This window comes from Hyla sarda, chromosome 4, assembly GCF_029499605.1.
Source record: "Hyla sarda isolate aHylSar1 chromosome 4, aHylSar1.hap1, whole genome shotgun sequence".
Classification (NCBI taxonomy): Eukaryota; Metazoa; Chordata; class Amphibia; order Anura; family Hylidae; genus Hyla; species Hyla sarda.
The window spans coordinates 148,019,513-148,033,481 of record NC_079192.1 but is presented as its reverse complement, the minus strand read 5'-3'; the positions used below and the strand labels follow the sequence as shown (position 1 = coordinate 148,033,481).

The following is a 13,969-nucleotide window of genomic DNA, read 5'->3' as shown; positions in this document are numbered from 1 at the left end:
ATATGAAACATCTTTGTCTACTTCATACCCTAAGTGTTACGCCGAGCGCTCCGGGTCCCTGCTCCTCCCCGGAGCGCTCGTGGCGTCCCTCTCTCTGCAGCGCCCTGGTCAGACCCGCTGACCGGGAGCGCTACACTGACATTGCCGGCGGGGATGCGATTCGCATAGCGGGACGCGCCCGCTCGCGAATCGCATCCCAAGTCACTCACCTGTCCCGGTCCCCGGCTGTAACGTCCTGGCGCGCGCGGCCCCGCTCCTTAGGGCGCGCGCGCGCCAGCTCTCTAAGATTTAAAGGGCCAGTGCACCAGTGATTGGTGCCTGGCCCAATTAGCCTAATTAGCTTCCACCTGCTCCCTGGCTATATTACCTCACTTCCCCTGCACTTCCTTGCCGGATCTTGTTGCCTTGTGCCAGTGAAAGCGTTTAGTGTTGTCCAAAGCCTGTGTTCCAGACCTTCTGCTATTCCATTTTGACTACGAACCTTGCCGCCTGCCCCGACCTTCTGCTATGTCTGACCTTGCCTCTGCCTAGTCCTTCTGTCCCACGCCTTCTCAGCAGTCAGCAAGGTTGAGCCGTTGCCGGTGGATACGACCTGGTTGCTACCGCCGTAGCAAGACCATCCCGCTTTGCGGCAGGCTCTGGTGAATACCAGTAGCATCTTAGAACCGGTCCACCGACACGGCCCACGCCAATCCCTCGCTGACACAGAGTATCCACAACCAGCCTGCCGAATCGTAACACTAAGTCACTCTGACAGTCCTGTTTCGATAACTTTCAACCAGAGCAGCGTTTGCAATTCAGCTAGAAGGAAACTATGTTTGAGATCTTGGAAAGGTGACAACTCTTGATTATATAGACTACTTCAGACTCCATGGCCAACTGATTCATCTCATCCAAAAAAAAGGATTTAAAGGAAAACTGTCAGATACTTTCTCCCGCACTATCCACAGGTACTGGTGGATAGTGTGGGAGACGCTGATTTAAAGGAGCCCTACCTTACCCGGATCCGCCTGGCCTTTCGCCCGCAATTGTAGTTTTATTCTATGTGTATATCTTGCTGTAACTGGCATGGGCGGGGCTTCTGCAGGTTAACTAGCACTGACGTCAGCGCCGCTTATGAATATTCATCCCCAACCCTCCAGTTAGGAGCGGCGAAGACAGGCATAACTGGAGGGAGGGGGATGAATATTCATAAGCTGCGCTGACGTCAGTGCCAGGTACCTGCGGATAGTGCGGGAGAAAGTATTCTTTGTTGAATTGTATTCATTTCATTTGGGGAATTTTGTTTAACAGAGTCTTTTTCAGAAATTTTTTGATAATGAAAAATGTGACAGGAGCTGTCAATAATAATTATGGTGAGAATGATCACTGAACCTGGTGATGACAGTACCATAGAAATGAACAGTTAAAGTGACTTCTGGTCCACATTGCAGATACTGTGAGATTAAGTAAGTCCAATGTGTGGTCACATGATCTCGCAGCTAGACCAACAGGGCTCCATTTGGGGGAAAAATAACACAGCTGGTAAGATCTTTACCAGTGTGTTTTTTTTTAGCGCTTATCCTTAAAACTGTTGGTGGGGGGGAGGGTATATTAAAAAAAATAATTTGTGCTGCGCTGCCTTAACATTTTATTTTGTTACAAATACGCTTAAAAGATCAATGAGGAAATGAGAGATAGTGGCTAGTTCCTGCAATTTCACTCTAAATTCACGATGTATAAAAACATTCAGGCCGCTGGAAAAAACCTATGATCTATGAGAAGATCTATGAGAAGAAAATAGCATTTGAAGATGACCTTTGTCTTTAAGGATAAAGCTTAATAGAAACAATATATATATATATATATATATATATATATATATATATATATATATATATGTATACAGATGTCATAAAGAACTGATATACACTAGAGGTAGTCAAGATCAAAATAGCGGTTTAGTTAATAGTATATTTTCCAGGAATTTCTTCTATTATCTGGAAAGCCATACTTACCATATCTTACATTTTCAAAGGAGTAGGTAGTAAGAATGGGAATAGTGTGATATGGTGCAGTTCATATAGCACAGTTGGCAACATAAGAGAAGAGAAACAACTTCCAGGGAGCCATTCCTGCTGAGCAGATCTACTGAAGCAACACATGTGAAGAAATATATGGAAAGGCCTAAGGGCTAACAGAGGCCAGCAAGATATGCCTTCTTAAGTATTCTTCTTTGTTCAATTTTATTCATTTCATTTGGAGAATTTTGTTTAACAGGGTCTTTTTTTTTAGAAATAGTTTTGATAATGAAAACTGTGAATTTTTTTAAAGGGCCTAGGAGCTATCAATAATAATTATTGTGAGAAGGACTATTAGCATTGTAGGTAAAGTCAGGGCCGGTTCTGCCTAGAGGCAAAACAGGAAGCTGCATAGAGCACCCTCTTAATGGGGGCACCACTCTGCTCACTGCAAAAAAGTTAGTAACTAGCCAGCATCTTAAGCATCCTCCGCTCATCCAAAGCACTCGTCCATCCAGAACCACCGCCGCGTGAGGTGGAGATTGTTACAGTGTGTCACCCCAGTAGTAGGTGATTACATGAGAAGGAGGTTTATTACAGTGTGTCACCCTAGTAGTAAGGAGATTACTTGAGGAGTGGGTGTGTTACAGTGTGTCACCCCAGTAGTAAGATGATTGCATGAGGAGGTTTGAAACAGTCTGTCACCCCTGTAGTAAGGAGATTACTTGAGGAGTGGGTGTGTTACAGTGTGTCACCCAAGTAGTAAGGAGGTTACTTGAGGAGTGGGTGTGTCACAGTGTGTCACCCAAGTAGTAAGATGATTGCATGAGGAGGTTTGTTACAGTGTGTCACCCCCATAGTAAGGTGGGGCGTGTCAATGAGCGGGATCAATAGGCAGCAAAATCAACTTACTAATGAAGCAACACTACACTAGGATAAAGTGAACAAAACAGCTCTGTGTGTAGACATAGCATGACTAGCGGGTGTACTGCTAGCAAATGGTTAACATTGGTAAATTAGATATGCTGTACCATTAAATAGTGACTGGTACTAGGAATTTTACTGCATTACATAGAAGGTATCATGTATCTGAACCAGTGGTCTCAAACTTTGGCCATCGGCTGTCCTGGCATGCTGGGAGTTGACGTTTTGCAACATCTGAAGGGCCACAGTTTGAAACCACTGAGCTAAACACAATTTTTTTTAGAGAAAAAGAGGTCTTGTTACCCATGGGAATCAGTAAAACATGAACTCCAATAGCTATGGACAACAAGGTCCCTTTTTTTTTAGTTTGAAATATAAAACTCATTGGTGAGGAAAATCTTTAGCCATTATTCCAAACACTCATTATAAGCAGTACACATAGAGAGATAAACAACTCGCTGAAATTTACCTTAGCAAATCTTCTCATTAGATGAGATAGCGCTTCCGGATTAGGGCACTCCAGTTTCTTGATAATCTCAAAGCTTTGATTTAATTGTGTAAAGACGTCAACAACCGAGCAAGAAAACAAGGCATGTTCTGATGTGGCCTGGAACTGAGAAGAACCAGGGAGAGAGCGGAGAAAATATTTACAATTTAGTAGATCAGCCATGTGCAAAAGATAACCAAAAATAACCATGTACACGTAAAATGCTCGCGGGTTGAGATTTATTTGATTAGAAAAAATTTATTTAGGGTGCGTTCACACGTTCAGGGTTTTTATTGCCATTATTGCGTGTAGTTCCGTAATGGATTGGAAAAGAAAAGACACTTTCAGTCTTTTCTTAATACATGTCCTTGAATAATGATTAGTTCTTGGCTTTGTATTCTGCTATTTTTTGTAAGGTATTTTTTATTATTCATTTGTGGAATAAAGACTAAGTTGTTGAATATATACGGATTGAGTTGCCACGTCTTCTCTATGTACTATTTTGAATACAACCTTAACCTCTTCCCTGGCATGCCTGCTGAGCCTTAATGCTTAAAGGGGTACTCCGCTGGGAAAAATTTTTTTAATCAACTAGTGCCAGAAAGTTAAACAGATTTGTAAATTACTTATATTTAAAAATCTTAATCCTTCTAGTACTTATCATTTGCTATATGTTCCAGAGGAAGTTCATTTCTTTTTAAATGTCCTTTCTTTCTGACTACAGTGCTCTCTGCTAACACCTCTGTCCATTTTAGGAACTGTCCAGACCAGGAGCAAATCCCCATAGAAAACCTATCCTGCTCCGGACAATTCCTAAAATGGACAAAGGTGTCAGCAGAGAGCACTGTGGTCAGACAGAAAGGAAAAAACAAACAAAAAAAAAGAACTTCCTTTGGAGCATCCAGCAGCTGATTAGTTCAGGAAGGATTAAAATTTTTAAATAGAGGTAATTTACAAATCTGTTTGACTTCTGGCACCAGGTGATTTAAAATGAAATGTTTTCCAGAGGTCTAGCCTTTTAAGGTATGTTTTTCTTTTTTCACCTTCCAAGTGCCATCAATTATTTTCTTCCGATGACACCGCCATATGAGGGCTTATTTATTTTGCTAGACATGTTTACCTTTTTAAAGCTAGGGTTTCACACATTTTTTTCTGGCATTTTTTGGAAAACTGCCAATGCAGTTTTTGAGCCAAAGCCAGAAGTATATTGAAAAGAAATGGAAAAAATGAAGGAAGAATTTATGCTTTGCCTTTCTAGTGAATCCACTTCTGGCTTTGGCTCAAAAAGTGCAGTGGCAGTATTAAAAAAAAATGGAAGCCTAGCCTAGTGGGCGTTTTGGGTTAATATATTTATTATTTATTTATTTTTTACAATGTTTAACATACAGGATAAATTATAAAGTAAAATTAAAGTAAGATATTTTTTTTGTTATTATGGATATGTAAATGACTATTATTATTTTTTTTAAGTATTTTTTATTTTTTTTTTTTACTTTTTTTGCTAGTTCCACACAGGGACTTTGACAGTGATAGGCAGATCACTTGTGTAATATGCTCTTTGTACACACATAAAGGCCCCCAGCTGTAATGAAAACCCAACAGAACTGGTAATCATGTCTCCAAAAGGGAGCACACAGATTCCCACAGCGGGCTAGAATAAGGACCCTTAATGAATGCCGTAAACAGGCATATCAGCATACCGGAGGCAATTAAGAAGTTCAAGAGGACCAGTCAGCAGCCCGTAAATAGGGGCATAAATAAACATATGGCTAAATAGGGATTTTCATTGAGATTCCAGGCATACCTTTATATGCCTGGAATCACAATTCCAGCATATATATATATATATATATATATATATATATATATATATATATATATATCTTCTTGTTAATATGCAAATGCAATTGAGGCTCAAAAGCCCGGGTAAATCTAGAACCCATGTTTTGGGTCATGGGATAGTAGTATAGAGGACATGGTCTTATATCTTGACACTGGAAAGTACTATGGAGACAAGAAAAAAGTTATGCCTGGAATTATCATGACTAGTCCTATCTAGCCATGAGCTTATTTATACCCATGTTTTTCTGCTGACAGGTCCTTTTCCAATTAAATCTATTAAAATCAAATAATAGATAAATAACAACAACGGAAAATAAATTAGTTGGGTGGAAATGCCCTTTAGGGCTTTAAAAGAATTTAGATTTTTGCTGTTGTACCCTTATTGTGTGTTTTATTTGTACCATGAGATTTAGTTGAAAACACTTACTCCATCTTTTTTATCTCTTCCCAATGCTCCGTGAAGAAATTCAATTGACACATCCTCGTTTTCATCCAACCACTGAATAACAAAAGGCTCGAACCACCTGACGATTGAGAACACTTAGTGTAAGAGGAATAGCAATGCACAATTATACATTTTTGACCCCAAGCCATCCTATTTGTGTATTCCATTCATACTGTAAAAATGCTGGAAGATTTCTATGTGACTTTTTACAGTTATACATATTTGGCTGGAAAGGGAAAGATTCAAATGTCATTAGAGATCACACTTTTTAAAGATACTTTACGATCAAATTAAGAAAATGAATAGCATACAGGGGGGAAATTCACCAAACATAGGGGGAGTTTTATATATATATATATATATATATATATATATATATATATATATATATATATATATATTACTTGTTTGTGGTCTAAATTGTATGTTTTTTGGTGATTTTTTGTGTATTTATTTTTTTTGCACATTGTTTTTCTTTTTTTTTGTTGCATACAATATAAATGATTTCCTAAAACTTGTCAATGTAGGCCACTTTGCATGCACTGGTCATTAATTTATCATTTGTGATTTTAAAAAAAATATGCAAAATTACACCACAATGGTTGGAAAAAACCTAGAAACATAGATAACCTTCAGTGCTGCTCTAAACACTTGCTTTACAAAGTGAGAAAAGGTGTTGTAAAGCCATTTTGTTAGTTTTAGTGGACTTGCTCATTATTTATCACACATTTGGAAAATGATGCGCATGTCCGACAAAAATCTGCAACAGAAGTGACATACAAATACATACAAAACAACTCAGTAAGGCTGGTTTAACATATGTCCAGCATCCAGCATAGGTGAACTCAGCCTGGATCTCGACGCAATTGATGCCATAACTGATGGCAAACTGCATCAGTTGTCATCAGTTGTATGGCATCCGGCGTCCACTGCTTCTGGACGCCGGATGGGTGAACACAGAAAGCTGCATTCCCCTGTCTGGTGCCGTCTGGCATGTTCAACCATGCCGCATCAAAATTAAGATGCTGGATGATTGTGAGCTGTCCCATTCAAATGAACGGTATCAGTTCTAGCATCAGTTTCCCTCTGGTGCATGATGGAGGGAAACTATGACAGATGACGGACATATGTGAATCCAGCCTAATAACTCTCCCCATTGTCTTTAGCTTTGCCTGCATTTGGCCCAATAGACTTAGCAGGTTTATCTCTATTATGCTGTGGTGTATGGTAGCATAGCCTTTTGACTGGTTGCCACTGTATACCTCCAACCTACTGGGAAAGCATGATATTAATCATAATTAATTGAAACAATTGTGAGACCAATTTTGTTGGTAGATTAAAGTAATGAAAAATATGCTTGGCACCCTGGCTAAATTGTGGGTGCTCAGTGGTAAACAGCTGTCGGAATCATATAAACTATATAGCAGAATACACACTGTCCAGTGTCACGTTTCATTCATTGACCTTAATCATAGCCTAAATTTTGTGGAAGAAAAAAACAACAACAACAATTGGTATAAATAACAAGTGTATAAATGTACTCTTGTGCATTTGGAAGCTGTTTGTTGCTCTTATCTTTCACACAAGCCATTCACCTCATGTTTGGGGCATACGGCAGCCAGGTCCGGAGGGAGAATTGGAAAACCGGTTGCTGCTATATCCCTGCTGGACCCATGCTGCACTCCATTCATTTCAACTAGCTGAATGAAGTCAGCTAGGTCATTTTGGGCAGTATTATTATTATTATTTTTTCTCTCAACTGAAAAGAGCAGACCAAGGTTTTCAGGCCGGCAAAGAACCAAATAAGGTCAAAAATTGTGCTGACTGGAGTCACTAGCTGACTCCGCCTGGCTCATTGAAATTAATGGGATAGGGCACAGGCCCGGCAGAGATTCATCAGCAACCGATTTTCAAATTCCTTTTAATGTATAGCTGAAGCATTAAAACAATGTTCATCTAGGTCATGTGATAAATGATCATGTGATCATATTGCATACATTCCAGATACAAGCTGAAATATATAACTGTCATTATCATTTTATCTATTTTTAGCATTAATTTAATTTAGAAAGGCAGAAATAAGACTTACAGAGAATATTCCGGGACAGTATCCTTGAATGCAGGAAGTTCCCGAACATATTCATTATAAAACCATTTAACTTTGAAGTGCAAATTCATATAATCTGTACTCTTGCATAGACGGTGCTTTTCATGTTCTGTAATAGAAAGATTTAAACTCTTTTATTGTACGTCCAGAGTAACAATACATTGTAGCAATTTCCTTGTTGGGATTATAGTGGAAATGTATACAAGATAATTGTGTGATATGTTAGAGCATGAACTGCCTCCAAAAAGCCATCATCAGCACAGACTACAAACACTGTCATAGTAACTCGATTAAATGTGGAATAAAATATTTATTTGTCAAATCCGAGCTGATAAGATGAATCCTCTTCAATACAAGGCTCATTCTGAGGATTGTTTACAAATTTAGCTGTAAGCCATGAGCAGTAAGCCATAAGCAGTCAGCCGCATTGACCTGGGCCCCAGTGGAAAATGCTTTACTTGGGTAATGACTTTGCCATGCATGGTATTGTATTTTTATGAAGTGTTTATTGGTATAGTGATAAATCTCCATAGAACGTTTTTACATCATTGTACATGATATCTCCATCTATTCTCTTATGTATCCATATGGATTACCTTTAGCAGCACCTGTTATGTTTCCTTCACACATTCATGCCTATATGGATGTGTTGCCTGTACATAGCACAACCCTAGCAATACATTCTGACTTCCAATTCTTCATTTGTCCAAATTGTCACATTTTGAGCCTTTTTTTTACTACTTTTATTTTCCAGTTTACTAAATAATGAATGAAGCTTTCTAGAAATTTCTTCACCAAATCTGAAAATTATTGGAATTGGTATTGGAAAAGAGGGTGTGGCTCAGGGAAAGAAGGCATAGTTTTAGATGCACCAGAAAATGTACCAAATTCTGACGCGGTGTAAGCCGACAAATAGTTGATCTAAACTTAAACTAGAGAGATACGAAACCCCTTAAGGGCAGAGCCCATTTTGACCTTAAATGGGCAATGTCAGATACAAAAATTTTAATGTTTTAAAGAATACAAAACCAATAGGTTTTGCAATTGCTTTCATTAGAAAATTTTCAGTATTTCATACTAAAAAAAAGCCAGTCAAACAACTGCCCCCCCCCCCCCCCCGCCCCGCCCTGCCTGCTTGGACACATACTAGTCCTGCTGTGTTCATGCATCATCACCTATGTCATGGACACACTTCCTTGATTGACAGCTGTGAGCGCAGGGCTCACAGCTGGAGGAAAAATCCTCCCACTGTCAGCTTGTGTCCCGCTACTGTCAGTGAGGACAAGCTGGGAGTTGTAGTTTTGCTAATGCTAGGGGAGATGTGAGTGAACAGCATAAGAGGAATTCAGACTAGTGAGCTAAATTAAAAGTGTAATAAAATAAATAAATAAAGGTGCTAGACACATAAAAAATTATGTACATGGTCAGTATGGTCAGTATTAGGGCAGGTATGCTTTATTTATTTATGTTTGAAATTTTGAAAAACTTTTAAAATTATTTTATTCACACTTTTTAAGTCCCCATAGAGGATTATTGTAAGCAAGCAGTAGATTGCAATAGATTGCTAATACTAAACAATGCTATATATATACACAACATTGCTCAGTGTGATTGGTGCTCTGCCTTAGGCAGACTCTATTAGAAGATGGTACCAGAGCCAGTACAAAGGTATTTATTTTATTTTATTTTTTTTTTGGGGGGGGGGGGGGGCACTGGCTGGCATGAACACTAATTGGACTCCTGCATATATGTTGTACGGTGTCAATCAGGCAGAGGAGCTGTCAGTCAGGCTCTTAAGTAACATAATCCCTGTTGATCAAGCACTTAAGGGATTGATGATGGACATCAGCATGATCAGCAATGTCCACCATTGACTGTGAGGTCACAGCTGCTGTTAGCAGTCTATGAAGCGTGCACAGCTCCTGAATGCAGCTCAGTTTTTAAGTGTATAAGCTGTTGCATTAATTTCTATGGCAACAGGATCTACATTTCCGTCCATTGTCATTTAAGGGGTACTCCACTGCCTCAGCGTTCAGAACATTTTGTTCCTAGTGTTGACTGCGTGCACCGGGACTCGTGACATCACAGCCACGCCCCCTCAATGCAAGTCAATGATAAGGGGCATGGCAGTTTTCAGTCCCCTCCCACAGACTTGCATTGCGGGGGCATAGCTTGGCATCGCAAGGGGGCCTGGTTGCGATGTCATGAGCCCCAGCCCGCACTCAGCACTCGGAACAAAATGTTCTAAACGCTGAGGCAGTGGAGTACCCCTTTAAGAGGTTAAGATGCACCAAATTTATCAACCAGCATGATGTGACGCACTTGAAAACCGACTGTCAAAGCTTATATTGTCTAAAAATGTAACCATTTATGTATATAGATATGTTTATTTCAGATGAATTGGAGCACCGAAAAAAGGTTACAAAGGTTGACATATCCTTTATTAAAAAAATTATAATAACTGATGTTCTTACTGTTTACTGTCAGGTAACATACTGCCAGATTTGCTTTTCCATGAATTATGATACCTAGCTCCTTACTGTATTTTTAAAGTTATAAGCTAATACAAATATATATATGTGTGTATGTATATATATATATATATATATATATATATATATTAATAATATAATGATCTGTACTTCCCGAGATATCTTCCTATGAGCTATCCTTATTAGTGGAGCACGAATCAATAAAGACTGCAGAGCTGCACAATCTTCCCATATAGTTATTTATTTATATTTCACTCTGTCAGCATAAATGATAATTCTGCAAATTTATCATGCAGAATAAAGTCAATAAACATATATGGAGGAATTTACTTTACTGAAAATCTTGAGGGTCCCTCCCCACGGGTGATCGGCTTAAATGTTTTTTCCTTACACAGATAAAAGGTTTAGCTCTTCTAATGATTTTGTTTATACTGCATTTTTAACTTCAAAGGCGGTGACATTTTGCTCTTAGTGTAGCTGAAAAAAATGCTAAATATAACACATAATTGAGTGCCCTAATCTTATATTATTAAGAATAAATCCAGACCTGGATTGTACAAAAACTACATGTATCTAAGGCCAGTAATATGTGCCCCAATATTCTTGCAATATTGGATATAATAGAAAAAAAATGAAGATTATAGCTATTGATTTCTGCTAGCTTTAATGGTCTGGGTTTTGATATTTCTTTGAACTCAATCGATACATACTGTAGATTTTGGCTGTTTTTGATTACTTCTGTTTACACAACTCCTTATGTTTATACATTATAAAGTAAAAATTGATCCCAATATTGTGATAATTTAACATAGAATTATCATCATATATATCACAACTCTAAATAGTTTATTTAAAATATTGTAGTTTCAAAGATAGCACCATATAAGGACTCTTGTTTCAAGACATTACCCACACTAATGTAGATGACATCTGATTCCTGTGATTGTAGTGTCATGTTTTTGCTGTATTGTATCTGTATTTCCGATGTTTAAGTTAAAAAGAAAAAAAAAAACATAAATAAAAAATATTGGAACAAAAAAAAATCCCACTAAAGTTTTCATATTTTGCACAGGGCATTTGTGCCCTTTTAGCTACAAGGACCCAGGTGTAAATCCCAAAATGTGTTCCTATTATAGTTATAAAACTGTGCATAGTCAACAGAGGATAAAGTAAATATTAGTGTCCGTCTAGCTCAGTCTGGATGACAAAAAGAGGGATACAAAATGCTATAAGAGTGACGCCAAGGGCATAAACAGATTGTGATGAATTTATTCATGACCCTATTTAGTTTTTTCCAAGTGGCATCTCTCACGTGTGTATCACTTAATGGAGCAGTTAAATCCTTATACTCACCTCTTCTTTGCACTTTCAAGATGAATTTTACATGGCTGAACAGCTTAATACTATAAAAGATTATTTATGGTATTCGGTCTAATTATAGCTAAGTGTTATAAGATGCGATAATGACATTCAAAATATCTACCACTTCCTAAGACAAAAATATACTCATTTAACTTAAAGAAACACTAAACCTAGAAACAAAATAATGGAAGTAAAATAGAGACAATCCTGCCCCACTGTTTTCTGTACATATCTGAAACAAACAATGTTGTAGCAAACCTGCCAAGAAGACAGAGGTTAACTCCCTGATGACCTCCACCTGAGGGGGGAGCTTAAAGGGTAGCTCCCACCATCACTTTTTTCTTTTTTCTGTTGCTGCCTATTACCCATCTATCCCTAACACCCTCCCTGCCTTTAATTTTTTTTATTACATATTAAAAATGCCTTTTTGTCTACCTGGTAGTGTGCTCACTACCAGGCAGACTTCCCCAGCAGGCACCACGTCACTGATGCCTGCTGGGGCCAACACTTCCGCCCTTAGTTCACCTATACAGGGTGCCTCCAGCTGTTTCCCCACTGCAACTCCCAGCTTGCCCTGACATCTATTGGCTGTCAGGACATGCTGGGAGTTGTAGTGGGAAAACAACTGGAGGCACACTGTATAGGTGAACACCGGATCTGTGATCGCCGCACATACCGCTCCCTGCCGCTCAGCCCGCAACCCCCCCACCCCATCGCTCCGCTTAACCCACTCCCCTGCAGAAGAACAGTCACAGCAACCCACAAGCCCCCCCCCCCCCCCCTCCGACAAAAGAACAGTGACAGCAGCCCGCAACCCCCTCCCCCCCCCCCGGCAAAAGAACAGTGACAGCAGCATGCAACCCCCCTCCCCCTCCCCTGGACAAAGAACAGTGACAGCAGCCCGCAACCCCCCTCTCCGGCAAAAGAACAGTGACAGCAGCCCGCAGCCCACAACCCCCCTCCCCCCACCCCCCCGGCAAAAGAACAGTGACAGCAGCCCACAAACCCCCCAACCCGTCGCTCAACTCACTCCCCCTCCCCCTTAGTTCAGAGTACCCCTGCCGCGCAGCCCGCTACCCCCCCCCGGCCCCGCCGGTCCGTTCAACCCACTCCCCCACCCCACCCCGCTTAGTTCACCTTTTCAGTATGCCTCCAGCTGTTTCCTCACTACAACTCCCAGCTTGCCCTTACATCTATTGGCTGTCAGGGCATGCTGGGAGTTGTAGTGGGGAAACTGGAGGCATACTGTATAGGTGAACATGCAACCCCCCCCCCCCCCCCCCCTGGCATAATACTTTACCTTGTCCCCGGGAGCCTGCGCGCACTCACTTCCTTCAAAGCGCTTGCTCCCGCCTGTCTGATTGACAGGCGGGAGCGAGCACCGCAGTGACTGAATTTCGACTCATTGCCAGGCTTAAATGAGTCGAAATTCTGTAGTGACGTCACTGCCGAATGCATTCGGTCACTACGAGGGCGACCCCTAGTGGCCGAATTTAAAAGTGATTTTAAACTGGTTTAAAATCACTTTTTTTAATTAAAGCATATTAGAGATATGTTGTAGCACTTAAGTACTACAACATATCAATTTTTTTTTATTTCATGACAGTGCCCATTTAACACAGGGGTAAGGACTAACACTTTTTAAAATCTTATTATAGTGCTGACTGGGCAGAGAGGGGAGACTCCTGCTGCATCCATTTGTCTGAGCTCCCTGGAGATATACAGAAGACTTTTTTTTATATAATACTCAGTTTTCAAATGAGACAAAATTGCATCAAAGAGGGGGAGTTGGTAAGGGTAAGAATTTTTTGCTGGGATTTTTCTATGTTAGGTGTAAAGAACAAAAATCCAAATGTTAATATAAAAAGAGCATGCTGTAACTATGTTTATCAAACCAGTAAGTTTGACTTGATTGTGACATTAAAACTGTAAACTTATATTTCTTTAAATCAGTACACAATAGTTTCTGATTATATGGAACCTGGGAAGACAGGCAGCAGAAAAAACAAGTGTATATTAAAGTACAGTAAAGAAATGCTCTGGATAACACAAATCAGATAACCCTTTTATGGAGCCTGTTTTGTACTTTGCAAAAGTATAAACTCAAATGGAGTTAAACAGGTACTGTCATTTGAACACACTTTGCGTAAATCAATAGCAAGAGTGAATATACAAAACATATATATATATATATATATATACACACATATATATATATATATATATATATATATATATATTTATTTATTTTTATTGGACAAAAATGCTTCTCTGTCTCTTCTGTCATCAACCCCCCCCCCCCCCAAAAAA

General features: G+C 39.6%; 1 protein-coding gene across 1 annotated transcript in view; it reads right to left on the bottom strand.

Moving 5' to 3' along the window:
* Window positions 1-13,969, bottom strand: part of UNC13C (unc-13 homolog C) — a 627,474-nt gene that overhangs the window by 172,437 nt on the left and 441,068 nt on the right. Inside the window, exons 21-23 of the mRNA XM_056572349.1 lie at window positions 7,788-7,914; window positions 5,681-5,777; window positions 3,394-3,537 (exon numbers count right to left, since the gene is read on the bottom strand). Coding sequence (XP_056428324.1) covers window positions 3,394-3,537; window positions 5,681-5,777; window positions 7,788-7,914 — 368 coding nt within the window. The remainder of the gene's footprint in view (window positions 1-3,393; window positions 3,538-5,680; window positions 5,778-7,787; window positions 7,915-13,969) is intronic.